Here is a 19,624-nt window from a genome sequence, read left to right on the forward strand (position 1 = left end):
AAAGGAAGTGAAGTTAGTTACATTTGTCGTTGTGGTAACGTTATCAGAAATGAAAATTGATTTCCTCTTTAATCATTCTGATGACAATGTACCTCCATCTGTTGGTACTGGGATGTAAAAAGTTAAAATTTATCATTGACAGTTAAATCTATGATACAGTTAAATCTATGAAACATGGTGGAGCTAAGTGGGGGTGGGGAGGCAGGGTGTCAATGCTTTTATCAATTGCATCTCAAAATGACTTGTCCACACTTACTTGAGGGGAAAAAGTCTTTTAAATATGTTAAACAACTTTCTTTTTTTAATGTGGGATTTGGGTATAAACTTACTGAAATATGCCTTCTTGCAAAATAATTGCTAGTTAAGTATGAAAAAAAAACCTTTCTAAAGGAATAAAACATCTGAAAAAATTAAGTTTGAAATGATGAACAATATTTGCTGTTTTTCATGCACTTAGTTTTTTCTCAATGACACATCAAAATTTGGGTGTAAAATTTGCAGGTATTGAACTTCATCATCTCAGTTGTGAACACTTCAAACTTTTTCAATTTTCCAAATATTTTTATATAAAATTTGAAATAAGATTAATTTAATAACAATTTGATGAGCCATTTAATCAACGTTATTTAAAGCAAAAGAAAACAGGTAATTGGGAAAACACCAAGTGATTTGAAATTCACTTTCTCCATAGCAACTTTGATATTTCATCTGCTTCAAATTCTGTTTACCATATGCTCACTGCGTGCTTAGTTTCAAAAACAGGGTGTTTTCGCCTATCATGTCGATCATATTTCAACGGTCAAGTCCTTTTCATTGTACTTTCCACAGTCGCAATTTTTCTTTTACCAAATCGGTTATCATCAACAATAAACAAACTAACCGAGCTCAGGTCTTCAAAACTAAGCAATACCAGCAATCGAAAGCCCTTTATCAGTGAAAAGATGACAATTTCACGCTGATACATTCTGAAAAGTGACTTAATCGTGGGTTAATTCCATCCACCGATCATAAATACCGGGTTTTAAACTGATAATATAGCGATAAATTGATTCATAGTTGCTATTATATTTATTTAATAATGATAAGAGGACACTTTCAACAAACAAGTTTACGAAATGATGCACATTGTTGATTTTTTGTGTTTCTTTTCTTATCTTTTAAACCAATTCAGATTTCTGATTACGTAATCAACCTTTTAAGGAACAGAAATTGAATGTAAGCTATGGTAAAATAAAAAAAATATATGTGAATGTATTAATATATTTAATAGATTTTTTTTTTTTTTAATTTATGTTAAAGATCCAACAGTGAGACATTCAACAGTGTTTTTGCACAGGTTGTTGAAACTTAAATATTGCTTTCTACATTGCCCTAAAGCCGTTGCATAATGAATAACAATAGAACTGATTTAACACCAATAAAATTGTAAGAGACAAATTTAGTGGTTTTGTTTTTTGAAAAAATTGATTTTTTATATCCCCTCCCCTCCCCTTCCGGCTTCCTATCCCAAAGAAATTTTAAGCATTTAGTAATCACACTGAATGTGAGTTTGTGGATCCGTCCGTCCAGAACATGTTTATATCAAAGTTGAACCCGATTTAGAATTAAAACTGTAGATGCAACATATCAAAGCTAATTATAAAGGTAAAATTAAATGTTATTTACCATCGCTTTGTGAAACAATGAACATAAGCTCTTTAGAGCTTTTGAGTGACTTATTTTAAAAACAGTTTAAACAAATTATACCTTGCCCCCAGCAATTTGCTGGTACCCATTTACAGCTGAGTGGACTGAGGCAATCCAGATAAAGTGCCTTGCCAGAAGACACACTACAATGGGAGTAGCCAGGAATCAAACCCGGAGCCTTCACCTCTGTAGGAAAGCGTCTTAGCCCTCTCGACCAATGCTTCCACAAATATAACTTTCTAAGCTTCAAAAATAAGTATGCAGATCTTCAGATATGAAATCATTTGAACATCTTATTACACAATTATACAAACCACAGTTATATAAGATAGACGACTTTCACAATAATTTCTGTAAGGATTTCAAAATTTGAAGTCCTGTTTCACATCTTATAACAAAAGCTTATTAACACTCATCCCCAAATCTTGCCACAAACCTCATTTTTACTATTATTTTCTATGCTTTTCAAAAAAACTGCTTTTTAAAAATCTTGATTTATGTTTTTGAATGAACAGTCTCGATAAAGGGATCATCCGTTTATACGACTGTCAAACTACGAACAAATAAGGTAAATAATGGTGTCTCCAGCATATAATTATTGCTATTAAATGATAGAAATCATAAAATCACAAACTTGTCCGTAAACTATAGTGAGGCATGAAAGGAACAAACTTTTACTTGTTCCAACATTTAAATTAATTTGATTTCCTGTGAAAATTCTATTTCAAGGTGTCACAAAGAGTCTTCATAAGTAAATAAATGTGCTTTTAATTGCTTGTTCAAACTTTCAATTTTACCATAGAAAAATCTCCTGTATGTGAATATTTCATATTGATCAAAATGATCAAAATACAGGCTCTATAAAAGGGGGTTAATGAAAAAATAAGAAAGCCAAGAAATTTTACATTGAAATAAAATCTGTTTCTTCTTTAAAACATTTTTGCACATATTGAATACAGCAGGAAGAAAATGTATTGCATATGCCAGGTAAAAATTTATCACTTCTTTTAAATATCTTGTCTTCCATTTTTTCTTTGAAAATGAAAATCTAAAAGCAAGACTTTTAAAGATAGATTTACCAAAATGCAATTAAAAATGCATTAAATTTCACATCGAGGGATTGTGTCAGGCTGTATGATTGGTAGGCAGCATGCACAGTGCCCCTTGGAAGTTATATCAACAGTGGAACACTGCTGTTTCATTTAAGAAATGATAAATGTACGAGAATCAGCATGGTAAAATTTGTTTCAAAATCAGCATCCTTAAATTGAAATGCTTTCCGAAAGTTCAGTTTGAATGAAAATAAATCTGATATACACAGAAATATGGTTTTTTTTTTATAATAAGCAGTTTCTGAATATTTCACAGGATGGGGTAATTATCATGAATTCAAGACTCCATAATGTAATTAATTAATGGAACATTGTGTATGGAGTTGAGGGGGGTGGGGGGCTAATACTATTATTTAAAAATTTAACACATGTAAAATACACATTTTGTCAACTTTTTGTCAAAGAAAAATATATATGAGAACAATTATATGTGGGTCCATGGATTTTTTGTCCTTATACAGACTCCATTAATTATAAGAAATACTATATATAGGAGAACTATATTTTAATATATTTAAACATGATGAAGAGCTTATTTGCCTGAACTATTTTATGTCGCATATAACTGATTCAGAGTGTTTAAATATATAAAAACATGGTTCTGCTGTATTATTGTATTACTTCAATTCTAATATGTTTCTCATGTAACAAAAGTGGATAAAATACAGAAGCATTATTTCTTGGCACTTGTAGTTGGCACCAAACAGTAGGTCAGCGTGACATCAACCTGACCATGTTTTGATATTATTAAAACATAGCAAAGAGGTAACACCTCCTGCAGAATAATTTAGGAGTGTATAATATAGAAGGAGTACAGGCATCTAGTAAATTGTTCCTTTTGCCTAATATAATTGATTAAAAGTGTGTGATATAAGCATAACACTGTTCTGTAATTTCAGTTTCATTCTGAAATGTCTTTTATATAAAATAATAGCATCCTTTCACAGCACATGTATGACACCAAATAATATAGTTACCAATAATTCATCAATATTGCAGTGTTTTAACCCTTACCCTGCTAAATTTCTAGATTGGACTGGTGGCAATACCATTTATTATTTGAAGCTTAAAGGAGTGTTCACTGAAAATTTACTGACTAAATAACGAACACAGTGTAGACCAAGATAAGTCCTGCATGGATGTGCAGGCTGAGATCTTTGTCTGCACTGGTCGCAAAGGCAGAATCATTTGCTGCAAGCATGCTAAAGGTTAATAAAAGATAAACCTGACTTTTCAGATTACAGTATTTCTGGAAATGAGATTTTCTTTGGTATATAGTTATGATCAATAGGTATACCACATTAGATGATTTCGGAAACGGCTTTTGTGATCTATTAGAAAGACAACAGGGGTATTAACTTTTGCTGTTTAATCCCCTTGTTTTTGCAGTGTGATAATACTGATGAAAATATGATTAACAACCTGTTATAATCTCCTTTTCTATTCTTACCTTGATAATAACTGATTAGTCTGTGATGATTACCTTTAACCCCTTTGATGTCCTGAACCTTTCTTTGTTTAATTATAGTTTGTGCAGTCTGATCTGTCCTAAAATGTTGCGTCAAAAAGATCATGAATAAAAAAGTAGTTTTTGAAATGTTTCAAACATATTTTTTATTGTTGTGTTATATTCATTTAAAGGCATTGACCTCCAGAATTTTGCTAAAAATGATCTTTCTTTAAAATTAAAGTTTGGTCATATTATGACCAATATTGAATTTGAAGTTGTTTCTAACCTATCTTAAAAAGTGCCGAATCAAGAAATAAACATCCCTGAGTCTGGAATCAAACCGGGTTTGCCACAGCAATAAACATTTTCTTGTGGTCTTGGTTACCTCCTGTACTCCCTTGCAAATGCTTTTCAATTTTGAATGGAAAAATTAGTAAAATCAACAATAATTTTGCAAAAATTTTCTGGTTACTAAAAAATTCCTTCTTTTTTTTTGTTGTGGTACGATCTGGAGGTCAGTGCCTTTAAGTAGTAAAGAAGAGTTGAATGATATATGATTAGCATGGAAACACAAATAAATTGGCTTCTTTCAAAAATATAATTGTCTAAATAAAAAGCTAGATCTTTTAAATTCTTCAGCTTTACATAATATATTCAGATATTTGTAAGGTAAATAAGGTATAATTGCATTTAAAAATGTCAAAGATGTTTTTTCCAGTATTCAAATGCATTGACAACCATGATCATCTAATTCATTTATTTAATTAACTTCAGCAAAGCTAGTTCATTTTGATTTTCATATATTTTTGCAACATATTCACCAGAATGAAATTAAGAAAAACCACATCCGTTTTCCATTTTATTAGCATTCACAGAATGATGTAATACTTCTGTGCATTTTATGCTGTGGAATAAAAGAAATGACAGTTTTGTTAGTATTAAGAGAATATTTGGAAATGAAACAAGACTTTCTTGGAATGTTTATAAGCTATATATTAATTATTGAAATTATTGGTACTCTACTGTTTGAGGTAATGAAGTACCTTTGTGACGGTCTATTACCTGTGTGTATGGTCATTGAGACCTGGCTACCCTACTGTGTGTATTTACAACCTGATTATTGTGTCACACTTGACAAATAGGTGTCATCTTTATTAGTGGCTACTGTAATAATGTGATAGTACCTTGAATCAGTTAGTCTTCAAAGAAAAATTATGAAAACAAAGAGAAAAAAAAACAACTAAAAATGAAGAAATTTAGTATGTGATTATCTCACTCGTAATGTTGTATGATTTTATATTTAGATTGTTTAAATTAAAAAGAAATCAGTTGCAAACTTTTAACTAATAATTTTTGATAAATTTGTAGTTGTAGGTTTTAAGTAGGTCTGGTTGCAACAGTTCTACAGTGTATATGTGATGATTTTTCTATGACTTTGTTTTTTCAGTTATTCAGTTTTTCAACTACAGTTTTTCTTTTAATAAATTTTTAGTATCCTGATGATTTTCAGACATATACTACGTAAATATAGACATTTCTCTTTTAAAGGGAAGAATAAGTATTTTTCATATAGTGTCTGAAAACCAGAATCCTTTGAAAACCCGATTTTGACTTGGTCCGGACATGGTACGGTTTCCAGAGTTTTTTCTGTATTCAGTCAATATCTGCTGTTCTATTTCTCTTTCTGTTAATTAAAGAAATGCTGAACACGATTGATTCTGCCTGTGAGACCAGTGCAGATCATGATCAGCCTGCACATCTGTGCAGTCTGCACTGTTCCCCATTCAGTCAGTAACTTTTTGGTAAGAACCCCTTTTAACAGTTAATGGTATTGTCCAAATTGAAAATGGACAAGTTCATTATAGAAATTTAGCAGAGCAAAAAGTATTTTTCTGTGGAGGTAAGAATTTATGGATTTCAACTCTTGAACGTAAAATGAATGGGAATTTTACTTGTTTCTTGGAAATTTATTTTTTGGATTGAACCAACAAATGAAGGAAATAAGTCCCCACCCCACTTCCCCATAAATCTAATAATTACAGAGTGTATGAAAATCCTCAACGTTTGGCATAAATCTCTAAATTTCTTATTAATTATATAGTCTGTGGCAAAGAAGAAATGTGGTATTGTTGCATAAAAATTTCAGGTTTGATAGCAAGTCATTAACATTTAACACTTTATATAATAAATAAAAGATTTTTTAGTCATTTAATTATGCCATGAAGAATAACATTTCAATAACAATAATAAGGATTTAAATTTTTTGCAAGCATCCCTTGGAAACCATCTACTCAAGTTTATGTATTTTCACCAGTGTCTGTTTGTTCTTGTTATGGATGAGCTTAACAATTTTCCTAACTAAAAATAAAAAAATTGTATCATGTTTACCGTCTGTGCAACTAAATATTTGTCAGTATAGTCATGAAACCCAGCCAGAAAAGTTACAAACCTAGCATGGGTGTGAATGAAATATCCCTATATTTCTGTAATTGAAATAAATTCTGGAAATTATACAGGCAAGTGTGACATTTATAAATGATTGTAATTTTCACTTTGTTCTAAGAGTGAATATTTTTTTAGTAGGTGGAGGCGAATTTCAGTCTAAACAAAGAGATAAATCAGTGTAGTCAAGCTGGGAGCTCCTCACTCTTGTCATTATACTAACCCCAGAATTTAACACTGGTATACAAAAGCCTGATAATGATGATGATGACAACATCTTTATTTTAACCCAGCAGTGATTTATACCTATCCCTTCTGCCTCTTAGATTTTACAGTTGTTCCCCAGCAGGGGGAACCCCTTTCAGCATAAAAGTAATTAATAATAACTAATCATCTTTCATAGACTGATAAGCATCATCATAAAAGTCTATAAAAAGGACAGATCTTTGAAAGGTTTTACACTTGCCTCATGTAGTAGCACTATGTGGTATACATGTACAAACTATTTCTGGAACTATTTTTGCAATTTTAGAAATGTTAATATTGTATTTAGTACAACATTTTGCAGAAGTGTGAATTATTGAAGAAAATTGAGATTTTGTAAACAGTTTATTTGATAAAAGGACATACAGATTAAGAGAAAAGTTTAAATAGATAAAGGATCTTTTACAAAGCAACTTTCAGGAGTTTCAGTTTTAATCTGTTTATCAGAGCCAGGGTGGCCCTTAAGTGAAACCCTAAGTAATCCCTACAACAAACAATTAGACAGGTGTTTAAGGGACTAATTTTTATAGATAACTAGGGAGGGATTGTTTTAATTCTCGATGCATCAAGGTGTGCAAAATCATAGAAAAACTCAGTTTTATCTGTTTATCTGTTACATTTAGCTCATTTGAAAACATTTAGATCAGTTTAAGTCATTAGACTGTTAATCCTCGCTGAGCGTATAATTTTGAACAAGTGAACCCAGGTGTGTTTTAAATTTGACGAGCCAAGACATTAGATTGTCCTCGTACGGAGATGTGCAAAGCTCAATTGACCAATTATGGGCTTTTTGTACGATATCTGAAATAGATAGAGCGTGTTTGTTTGTCAATGAAGTTAATCGTCAAGTTGTCACTCGGATCGTTTAGGGCTGGTGTATCACTCGCGTTTTATCAATAGATTACTCTCGTCTACTTTTCTACTGGCTAGGAGGCGGAGTCACGGTATTAAATCAATAACTGAGGGACAGTGACTTGCATTATGGAGATATTTGATTGACAGTTTATCATTGTACATGTGCAATACCTGCTAACATATTTACTCTTTTCCATAATTTCATTTTTCAATCAGTTAAACATTTTCACAGTGTAAATACACATCATTTATAGATACCTCACAGAATCCAATGACTTCTGTGCAGACAGTATGTTTTAGCATCTATAATATTTATCATTAAATGAATATCCTCATGTTTTGAAATAAAAAGGACTTTATGAATTAAAAGGAACAAATGATATTTGGTGATATAAATTTGAATACAATGTTGCTGGAAAAGTCCAGGAGACAGATGCTGCTAGGTAAGTGGAAGCTTTTTAATACAGAAAATGTATGATATGTAACACTTACATTATTGAAGGAGAAATGCATTATATTAATTAAAAAAGAGATATATAGAAAATAAGATATAATATGAAATGGTAAAAAAATGTGTTTATTCCAAGAATATATAAAACTGAACATTATACAATAGGAGGTTAAGAATATTTTTTTACTCCCTTTTAATGTATATAAATCATGTTTGAAGATTTATGACTTAGTTGACATTAATTTTTGTAAATGATGAAAAAGAAAGTGGATTGTAAAATTAAGCCAAAGTTAGTGTTTCTAATGGCATTTAAGAATGTTATTTATTACTAGAAAGCTCAGGGTGCCCCAGTGCAGTGAATTAAAACTTACTTAAATTGTTCCTTTTAAAAAAAGTTGCATGCATGGTATGGCAGGAGTGAAGATTGAGGCACCATTCTTTAAGTAACGTGGTCAGACTACATGGAGTAAAAGGACTTCAAATAATACGGTCTTAATCAAAAAGTCTTTTTCATTTGCAGTATTTCTAACCGCATTAACTTTGTTCATATAATGTAGTTGTTTATGAACAGGGTTAGTAAAATCAGATTTACCATTTCCACCAAAATAATTGAAAAAATTCTGAAGTATTATCGTACTAATGCACTAGTCGAGTTTAGTTATAACCATGTAAGTGACAGAAGGAAAATAACAAGTTTCTCACAAGCCTTAATAAGTATGCAAAATAACACAAGCTGTGAAAGTTTAATAGAATATGTTATTTAAAGTCTTTATATGTATAGTAAGAATGCTCATTATAAAATCTAGCAAGAAAATGTCCAAGTAGGGAAACTGCTGGTTTGATAAACATTCAAATTAATATCTTGAAGAGAATCTGTTGTATATTGTAACAGAATCTCAGTTGGGCCAATGAATGTTTCTGTTGTAACGTCTTACAGTTTTAACTGTAACTTGTAAATGTTACATTACTGCTATCCAAGTAAATGTTAAAATCTGTTTTATTTTGTCCTTGTATAATGCCACATTGGCAATATAAGATTTAAATGTTACAAAGTCAATAAATGTTACAAAATACTGCCATCATTTAAGAGACAGTTGCATTTTCACATAATGTAACAATATTTAATAAAAAATAAATACAAATTGTGTTAGACTTAACCTACTGTCTTTTAGCTTAAAACTGATATATGTTGAAAATTTGTAGTTTTGAAAACCAAAATGGGTCAAAAAGTTCATTATTTTAGATTAGAGTCTGCAGTTAAGTGGAACTAGAATATGTCTTGAACTATTTGTAAGTTACAACAAAAGATGCAGAAGCAGCTTACGAAAGTCTTAATTATAATATAATTATATTTTCTTTATTTATAATTTACATGTATGTGTAACTTGTAAATCAGTTACTTAATTCAAATACAAGAAATGTTTGTATGGTTTTACAGAAATGATGTGTTTTGCTTAAACTGGAAGTCTGACTAAATGCTGTAATTCCATCTTAAATTTAGTTAATTGATAAAACTGGTTGCCGCCCTTATGAAGTAATAGCTTTATTTCTTAAAAAAAGCACATGACCATATATATTTTATTCAGTTAGGCATGTTTAAAATGGAGAAGTTTCATTAAAATCTATGAAAGTTAGTTGTGAATTACAGTGGGTTTAACCTAAATAAATGTTCCAAATTGTTCATTTAAATAGCAACAAAAAAAAAAACACTGAATTTCTCCAGTTTATTTCTGAAAACTTAAAACAAATCAAATTTTACACTTTAGAAAAAGTGACCCAGGCATGTACAACCACCTTAAACAAATTTTATTTGAAATTGAAGCTTAAATTCTCTTTACTGAAGTTTTTTATGAGATATTTGCCAAGGTTATTTGATAATACCGAGGGACATTTAAAGAAATTAAATTGACTAATTTGCCTGACCCATACAAATATATGGTAGCAACTTTCAGTATAGAATTACAACACAACTGATGTCTATCAATTTCATTTTAAAATTGGTCATTTTCACAAATTGTGTATTTTTTTCCATATTTTGTCAATTCTTTAATATTTAAATTGTTGAAAGAGGTCATGTTTAGAATTTTTGAACAGTTTTCAAACATGTATGTTGTGTCATATTGAAGTATGGAGCAAACTTGATATAGAAATTTAAAATTTAAAAATTGTAACTCTGTTGTCATAAAAATTCTATGTTTTAAAGATGCTTTATTTAATTACTTCCAAAAGTACTTTATTGATAGTTTAGGATAAGTTGTCACTTAAAATTGAGCTGTTTTGTAAAAAACATGATTATTTCATAATATGAGTACCATCTTATAAGGTAAATCAGTTTTTTTTGCAAAGAAAATTTCTTTTAATTAAATGATTTACCATTGCCAAATAATAATGATACTTATAAAATGATAACAATTCTGTTTGTATAGCTCTGCTCAACTGCCAGATTGTCTTGAATGTTTAGTACTGTCCAAATTTCAAATTTGAAAAATGACATACCAAACTAGGCTATCTTTTTCAAGCAGTAGTTCAGATTAATATGCAGACATGACATCTTGCAATTTCATCGTAATGCAATAAATGACATCGAAAATTTTAGCATTTGGCATTAATAAAGTTTCTGTCAATAGTCTTTTTTTCATTAAAAACTTTCTTTTTCCAAAATTATGCAAGTTTTTTTCAGTAGATGACTATCTATACATCTTGTTGCATGGTTTCTATACACATTTTATAGATTAATAAATGTCATTGAACAATTTTGTACCGATTTTTGAGAACCCTGGAGAGATTAAATTAGATTATGTTTGGGCTTAAAAACAAAAACTTTCATTTCATGTTATAACTAGTAACTTATTTTTATCGTACTTAAGTTCACTATCATTAAGGTTTTAGATACAGTCGCCTGTTTTAGTTTCTGACTCCAATTTGAAGAGGCTTTTCACTGATTATTATCAAAATATTGGAGCAATCATCTACCGGTCTTCATAGTTTTGGATGCACTTGAACTTCCGAATATTGCCGATGGTACAGTTTCGATGGCACTTTCTGTCGACTTTCAATGACTTCGCTATCTCAGAGAGACAGTTTTTTTCCAGGTAGCCATAGTGAAAACTGAACAAAGCTTTGATAAAAGTGGGAAATCATAGATAAAGTTGAGAAATTTTTGACCACTTGAAAGTTGGTATCTATAATATTTATAGTTTGAGTGAGTTTTCTCATGATGTTCTGTATCTATTATCAGTTAATGATGGAGAAAACACAGTGTGTATGTTGCAAAATAAAAACAATAGATTCATGCCATATAATTGACTCTTTAAATTAATTGTTTCTTGTTTGTATTTTTTCATCCTTTTTGGAATTTCTGATGATTGACACGAAATTGTTTTCGCTTTCATACTGTCTATCCTATTTCTGCAAGCTGAGATATTTTACTGAAAAATTGAGAATATGGGTTTCAGAAAGTGGGACTCTATCCTAGGCCCTCTGTATGTTATTTTTGTTACTTGGTGCAAGCAAACTGAAAGGGACATGCCCTTTAGATTTATGTAAAAAAAATATTTTCATTTGTCAGTAATTAAATTTTAAATAAAATGTAACTACAAAGTGATTTATTGAATTTTGTAAGGTATGTAGAAAGGCACTTTACTGTGTTAACCACACAGTAAATTTGAACATGAAAATAGAACAATGCCTATAAGCAATTATCAGTATCATTAGTTCATTGTTTTTCAAATTCCGAGATAGGCCGTCTTCCATGTCCTGTTATATTTCAGCAAAATCATATGATAGGGAATTGTGATAAAGGTTCTAACCAATGGTGTTAAAGTCAGTTTATGGATCCTAGAATTTAAATTCAAGATTAAAGTTTGACATAAAACATTTTTTTTAACCCAATGTTTGTTAAAAGTTTCAGGAAATGAATATTTAAGCAATTCCTTTTAACTAATAAGGTGGATTTAGTTTAAAAGAAATTCCGGATATATGAGGAGACACATTTATATCAAAGTGCCACCTCAGCGCAGCAGTATGAAAAAATAATTAAGGAAGGAGAAAATTATTTTCTGGGTATTGTTGAGATATAATTCTAATGCATTCATGCTGTTTTAATTGATTGTACTTTTAGGGTTTAATATTCATGAAAGATCATGGATTTAACATAAATTTTGACTCTGTCATACATTTGAAACCAAATATGTCGTAAGTCAAGGTCCTTTCTAGGCAATTATTTTATCAGTTAAAAGCTTGTATCCTTCTGATTCCATTTCATGTCTGCTTTCTTGGGAGGTTTGAAAATGAACATGCAGAAATTAATTTCTGATGTCTCAAAAGGTGGTTTAGTGGTAAATAATGTTCGTCACACAACTTTGAGGTTATGGGTTCAAACCCTATGGGGGATTATCACTGAAAAACCTCATGTGATACCAGTTCTGGATTTTTGTGAGGGACTTCATGAAGTACCCAGCTTTCTACATCAACGACTGCAATTAAATCAGTGTAAAATAACAATAGTGTGAATTATGTATTTTCAGACAGCCTGGAAGATGGATGGGACATGACTCAACTGAAAGAGGAAGAGTTTGAGGAATTTTGTGTCTACATCGTACACGACCGTGCCTGCGAGAAGGTGTGCAGGAATCGCGCACAGGCCTCTCTACCACGGAACCTCACACTCAAGCCCTCACTAACTCAGCCGGATCATGTAAGTGCTTCTCTTAGAATGCTTGTGCCAAAATGTAACAGGTGTTCCTTGGTCAAAATATTGATGTTCTCAAACCAGTATATATATATATATATATATATATATATATATATATATATAAGTGAGATATTAAAGAATAAACATCAACGAAATGCCTTTCAAACACACTGGATCCCAGAAGGATACAAGAACATAAAGATAAAATTATAGAGTATGAGAAAAAATATATGTTCAAACAGTGTCAAAAGTTTAATTAGAATTAAACTTTTGACACTGTTTGAACATATATTTTTTCTCATACTCTATATATATATAATCAACCAACCCTTCCGTAAATCTGGGCAGATTCTTTTCAGTTCCAGTACCGTTAGTCTGCCCACTTTTACGGGTATATCTGCCCACTTCTACGGTCTTTTACGGATTGAATCTATAGATCAAACGTATATCTGCCCACTTCTACAGTATAGTAAAAAAAAAATATATATATATATATGGACAGCCTAGAAAGCTGTCTCAAATATATAGTGTTCATTAAAACCTTGCAGATTATTTAAGTGTACTAAAGGCACGGTTATCAATGAATATATGAGCCGTGCCATGAGAAAACCAACATAGTGGCTTTGCGACCAGCATGAATCCAGACCAGCCTGCGCATCCACGCAGTCTGGTCAGGATCCATGCTGTTCGCTAACAGTTTCTCCAATTCCAATAGGCTTTAAAAGCGAACAGCATGGAGCCTGACCAGACTGCGCGGATGCGCAGGCTGGTCTAGATCCATGCTGGTCGCACACCCACTATGTTGGTTTTCACATGGCACGGCTCATATAGTAAATTGAAGTGAGTAAAATTCAGTGATAAATTATACATGTTATCTATTTTATCTGGACACCAAAAACTAAAGATCAAGACAGATAAAATTGAGATATAAGTTATATAAACATTATTTTTGACCTATTCCAAGTTGAGAAAGCGAAAGCCATTGTTTTTGAATCAGATTTGAATCTGATATCATTTTTGCTCAAGACCAAGTTCCCCCCGATTGAGAAAAATGGCGTAGGGTAATCTTTTATCACATGAAGCAGTAGCTGCTTCACTTTTATTTTGCGATATCTTGTTTCTGGTGAGATTTATGCCTCATTTAATGTGACATAAAAATATTCCTGCTACCTTTTGCCTGAGGGAGGTCTAGTTTCTACAAGTTGTTATTGCCGAGACAGTATTTAGACAGAGAGCGTTACTGTATTAGCATAGAAAATTTTCAGGAGTCTTTGGCTCTGTGACAATGGTCAGTTAACCAGTGGTCCTGGATTTACATAGAGCAAAAATAACAATCAATTTTGATAATGAAATTATGCTAATTTTTCTTTCAAAAGATGATCCTAAACTACTGAATTTAATTTTTTACCCAATATACAACAATAGCTGTATTTTAAAAGGCTTAATATATTACAATATATTGAAATGTAAACAAAGTCAAGAGTGTCTATGGGTATTTTAAAACTGTGTAAATACTACATTTGAATCTGCTTTAGCAGCCGCTTTCATTATTAGTGTAAGTAGGAAGTCGGCTAACATCCAAAATTGATGTCTTGTTCTAATTTCAACTTCTCTTAAGCAGTCCCCGTTGTTAAGCAGCCAGATGTTGTTTCATCCCTGGGTGGCTGTTTAGTACAGGTTTGACTGTATTTCATACTGGTCTTCGCCTCTGATATCAGACTGTCTGGGGATTCTTCTCTGTACAAGTGAAAGGAAGATCTTTATTGATTTTTTTTCCATGTTTTTGTTATAAATAATATGACATGATTATTACACTTTAACAGATAGTAGGTGGCATAGGTAGCAAATAACTCTGAATTTCACTATCTATCAACATTTTTATTATCACAACATAACCAACTGGCTTCAAATTTGATAAGTTTTAATACTGCTGATACTGCTGAAAATTTGCTCTATATTCAGTTATCATATAAATAAATTTATATTGCTAGAGAAAATTTTTGGCGGTGGTGGTTATTGTTGTTGATGTTGCTGCTGTGGATGATGAGAATGATGATTATAGTGCTGCTGCTGATGATAAACATAACATAATAATGTTGTTATCTTTCATGCTTCTGCAGTTGATGATGATGATGATGCTCATCATCATCATCCTTATTATTTTGACCATAATAATGATCTTAATACTGCTGCTGCTGATGATGATGATGACACTGATGGTGATGATGCTATTAACAATAATAATGAACATTAAAATATTGTCTGTGATAGTGATGATGATGATTTTATTGTAGATGATGATCATTTTGGTAATTTGTTTTACAGAAACATACTTTTTTTCCTGCTTACAAATTTGAAAGAACTAGTAAAATTTTTAATCCTGAGATTATTGCTACATTAAGATTAAAGGAAAGGATAGGACGGAAGAGGTTGTTCTTATCTCTGGTTTGTATATGTTGATGATAGAGTTAGAGATTTGAGCTATCAGAGAGCACGAGATAAAATCATTATAGGTTGTAGCCAGGTATCTTGTATGGCTCAGCTTGGTTGGGTTGCTGTCTTATCACTGAACGAGAGGGGGAAATGGCCCGCTGATTGATTTATCCTTACTTTCTTCCATGCTGGGTAACACAAAAAATATTGTCAGCCTGTCGCCAGGAAATTGGCTGATATTTTTTCTCCCCTCCAATGGAAAGATTCAATCTCGGTGCAATTAGAAAATAAAAATTGCAGATTATTTTTATTCCTAAAGGTAAGAATGCCTCGGAAATCAGCTCAAAATGTGTTTTCGATTTTACTGTGTGTGGTCAAAGAACAGACTATGAAGTACTTGCTGTTGTTTTTATAAAAGTGACACAAGTCAGGTGACCTACTGTTAGGCTAATACTGTTACATTTCTGAAATAGTTTTGTGGCATCTTCTGGGGCAGGTGAAAGGATGAGCTACTTAAAGTAGTTTAAAAGTAAAAATGTACCATCTAACGTATCATTTCAGTGAAAAAGATTAAAATATAATGATAATAAAACTGTTTTAAATTTTGCTCTATCGTTATGTTATTTGGGTGGCAGAAGTGAACCTAATTGTTGAGATTTTGTAGTTGTTGTAGAAATTATTGTCCCTGCTGGGTGGGTAATGATGCGATATTCGCTAAATAATACGGGATTTTACATGGGCATGATTCATTAATAATACTGCTACAGATACTTCAGTTATACAGGAAGTTTATTGGAGCACTTTCATATGAAAATTTGAAAACAAGAATTCAGTACAAAAAATTACGTAGACTTAATTTTCACAGGTGAAGTGCCAACTTCACTCAAAGGTTTAGATTTAAATTTGTTTTCTCACTCTTTTCACTTATTTGAACATAGTGTGACGGGTGAGGGATGAAAATGCATTAAATCAATAGATTTTGGAATGATATTCAAATTTTCACATTCATTTTCAGGCGTATTCCATTTCACCTGTCCTCTAAATTTGGCTCCTGTTGCTTCCGCAAAGACGCAGCAATTTTCGCTGACTGCAGCTTATCGCTGCACAAATCTGCATAAATTTTCAGTGGAGCAGATCAAGTTTCTAGTTTTAATTTAATGATTTTGACACCTTAATGCCCTATCTTTGTGCTTTCACTTTTGTAGACCAGGATATTTAGCGAATTGTGTTGACAGTATGTAATTTTCTCAATTTCTTTCAATTTAATTCTGATATATACATCTTCCTTTTCCCATGGTCACTATAAAGGGGCGTTTTGTCGCCGACGAGGTTTTAGTCAAATTTTGAGGTTAGTCATTTTAAAATAATTACAGGGAACTTAGAAATAGATTGATATGCGTCTAAAGAAATGCTTTGAATTTGCAAAGTGCAAGTCGATTCAGTTTCAAAAAGGCGGAAAAGATAAATATTACTCTTCAGGTTTAATCCTTTACTTGCATTTTTAACGTGTGTTTGTATAAGTTGATCCCGAGGGTTCTTTTTGGTAGAGGAATAAAAAGATGTCTGTTTAGATTGAAGGATAAAAAGAGTTTGTGTAACTGTCTTTTAACGACGACGTTTTCGCATGTTTTCTCTTGAAAATTAATCTTAAATCATACACACTGATCGTCACCACAGGAATATGTCACAATGTTCTTTGCAAAAAATTGTCATCTAGTACCTATTGACTTACGTTTTTAAGGAAAAAATGTCCTTTTTGCAAGTGAAATTCTGAGCTTAAAATACATTCAGTTGAACCCGGTGCTATAGCAGCCACCTGTAGGAAACAGTCAGTTGTCTTAAGCAGTCTGTCAGCTTGCTTTCCATTGACTTAATGTTTTAATATCAGCCTTTCTTAAGCAGCCACCTACTTTAAGCAGACAGACTGTGTTACTCCCTTGAGTGACTGCTTAACACAGGTTTTACTGTTATAATAGATAAACCTGACACTTCAGACTATGTGGGGTAAAAAGTGGTCTGCATGCACAGGAGGACTTTCGTCACAGGTAAAACTACAGTGCAAAATTTAATGTTTACATAAAGGATTAAGCTGTTCTGATGGTCTTAAGCTCAGGTTTATCTGTATTTTATAACTTAAAAGATTTTTACCTTTCCAAGATGAAGTATGAAATTTTATTTAATGGTATTTGTTTTGAAATTATAAAATTTTTATTGGTTTCAGTTTTGTTTTGAAAAGAAATATTTAATTTCCTTCATTCCAGTGACCTGTACTTTCATTTTGTCAGAAGTCCTTATCTCGGATCCGTCTGCTTCAGATACTTGTTTCTAAAATTGCTACAGACATGCAACTGCATTGTATTTTATATTTGACTGCAGCTATTTATCGAGCACATTTTGAAATAACAAGGAATTAAAATGCAAGAAACGAAAAAGTCGAGAAGAGCTTATTGGGAAAGACTTTGCACTTTAATGGCCATTTATTAGTTATTTTTTGCTAAAATAACAGTACATTCAGTAATATAGAGATATACACAGATATTAGATTATGATAACGGTGGGCCCTCTTTGAGACAAGTTGTTACCCCCTGTATGGCAGGTAATGATCATTACTCCGTATTACAAGTGAAATTTACAGGATAAAATTTGTGATTGATATAGTTATATGCTTGTTGTTAAGAGGCACGCACTCATCCAGGAGATATAACGACTTTTGAACTAAACTTTTCTTTCATTTCTGTAATCATGTTGTATACTTTTCTATTGCTACACAAGGGGACGTTTGTAAAAATGTTTTCTTTTTGGGTAATAAATAAACTTAACCCTGAGGTATACCCACTCGGTTTTGTTTTTCAAACCGTCCTCGTGTTATTATCTATGTATATGATTTTGAGTACAGTTTTTTGTCTTTGATATGCTTTGCATGTCATTCACTTTTTGTATTTTTTACTTTCAAAGGGATGTTTTGAAAAATATCGTACACAAGTGCATGTTGAGATAATGTTTTTCTTTTATAGTAATCATAAATTAAAATAATTATTTACTGAAAACTGATTGAATGATTATATTAGAACATGGTCTGTTTTCTTTGATAAAGGATAATGAAAAATTGATGTAGGAAACTAAAAAGAAAATATGCTATTAAAGGAACAATCAAGTTCCTCAGAATCTGAGTTATATGTTATTTCAGAAGTGAATCTTAGTCATATCAGTTGCTGTTAATGGTAGCCTGCCATGAGACTGATCACTTCTGTCCCTTTAATGTACTGATAGTTATCTCCCCTTTTAATTCACCTGTTTGCCCTGCCCAGGTGCTGCCCCCTCGCCAGGAGAACAAGTGGATCGCTAGGTAGGGGGGCGCTGAGATGAGAGGGGCAGTAAACTTGAATTGCAAGCAACTGAAATGGTTCTTAAATGGATTGCTCGATTCCACCTGTTCCGTTATCAGATTAATATTTTTTTCATCAAAATGTCTGATAGGAAGATGAGCTTTACGGAAGTTTCATTTCTCTAAACTTTTTCTTTCAGATAAGGATCAGACTAATATAACTTGTTTTTACATAGATTCCTGATATCATCATGGTCTTTGATTTTTTTGAGAAAAACATCTGTACTCGTAATGAAAATGTTTCGTCATTTAATAAAATCGTCTTGTAAAGTTAACGGATGAAAAGGTTATACAAGTGATAGATAAGATGATTATGGTCACTTTGGTTATGGGGTTTTGTTCGTAGACCTTCCTCTTGGAGTCAGATGTAGCGCCTCGTTTCTGGAAACAGATGTTAACGGTTGCTGTTTTTCGCTCTCTTATGTTGTTTTTTGATGAAGCTGAAAGATCCTATCTTTTATAGTTTAGTGTCTGTCAGCTTATGTTCTTCTGAAGTTTCCCTTCTTTTATATTCAGTAAATGACTCTTCAGGATCCTGATGTTTGGTTCCACAAATATTTTGCCTAACTTCTCAAACTGTTAGTTATTACATTATCTGAATTACTGTTGCAAAATGATGTAAATTTATTTAATCATCATGCAATATCTGTCAATCAGTCAGCCAGCCAATTAGTCCAGTCCAGTCCCGTTCCATCGCGACTTGTCCCTCCGTCCATCCATCAGTATTAACTATTATAATGGAACTGTATTTATTTGTTTAATTCATGTCCCGTTGGTATTTATCTATATATTTCGTGTCGCTCAATGCCATATCACAATTTCGTCAAAATCATTAAGTTTATAATATAGTATT

The 19,624-nt window shown here is 31.8% G+C and overlaps 1 protein-coding gene across 3 annotated transcripts in view; it reads left to right on the top strand.

Moving 5' to 3' along the window:
* LOC123551033 (PR domain zinc finger protein 1-like) overlaps positions 1-19,624 on the top strand; it is an 83,874-nt gene that overhangs the window by 46,989 nt on the left and 17,261 nt on the right. For 2 of the 3 annotated variants that reach the window (XM_045339645.2, XM_045339642.2), the window contains exon 2: positions 12,787-12,956. In XM_045339645.2, coding sequence (XP_045195580.2) covers positions 12,810-12,956 — 147 coding nt within the window. In that variant the 5' untranslated portion in view covers positions 12,787-12,809. Of the gene's footprint in view, positions 1-7,823; positions 8,253-12,786; positions 12,957-19,624 lie in introns of those variants that run through there. The other variant, XM_045339644.2, reaches the window with a different exon arrangement.

The sequence above is a fragment of the Mercenaria mercenaria genome, chromosome 4, assembly GCF_021730395.1.
Source record: "Mercenaria mercenaria strain notata chromosome 4, MADL_Memer_1, whole genome shotgun sequence".
Classification (NCBI taxonomy): domain Eukaryota; kingdom Metazoa; phylum Mollusca; class Bivalvia; order Venerida; family Veneridae; genus Mercenaria; species Mercenaria mercenaria.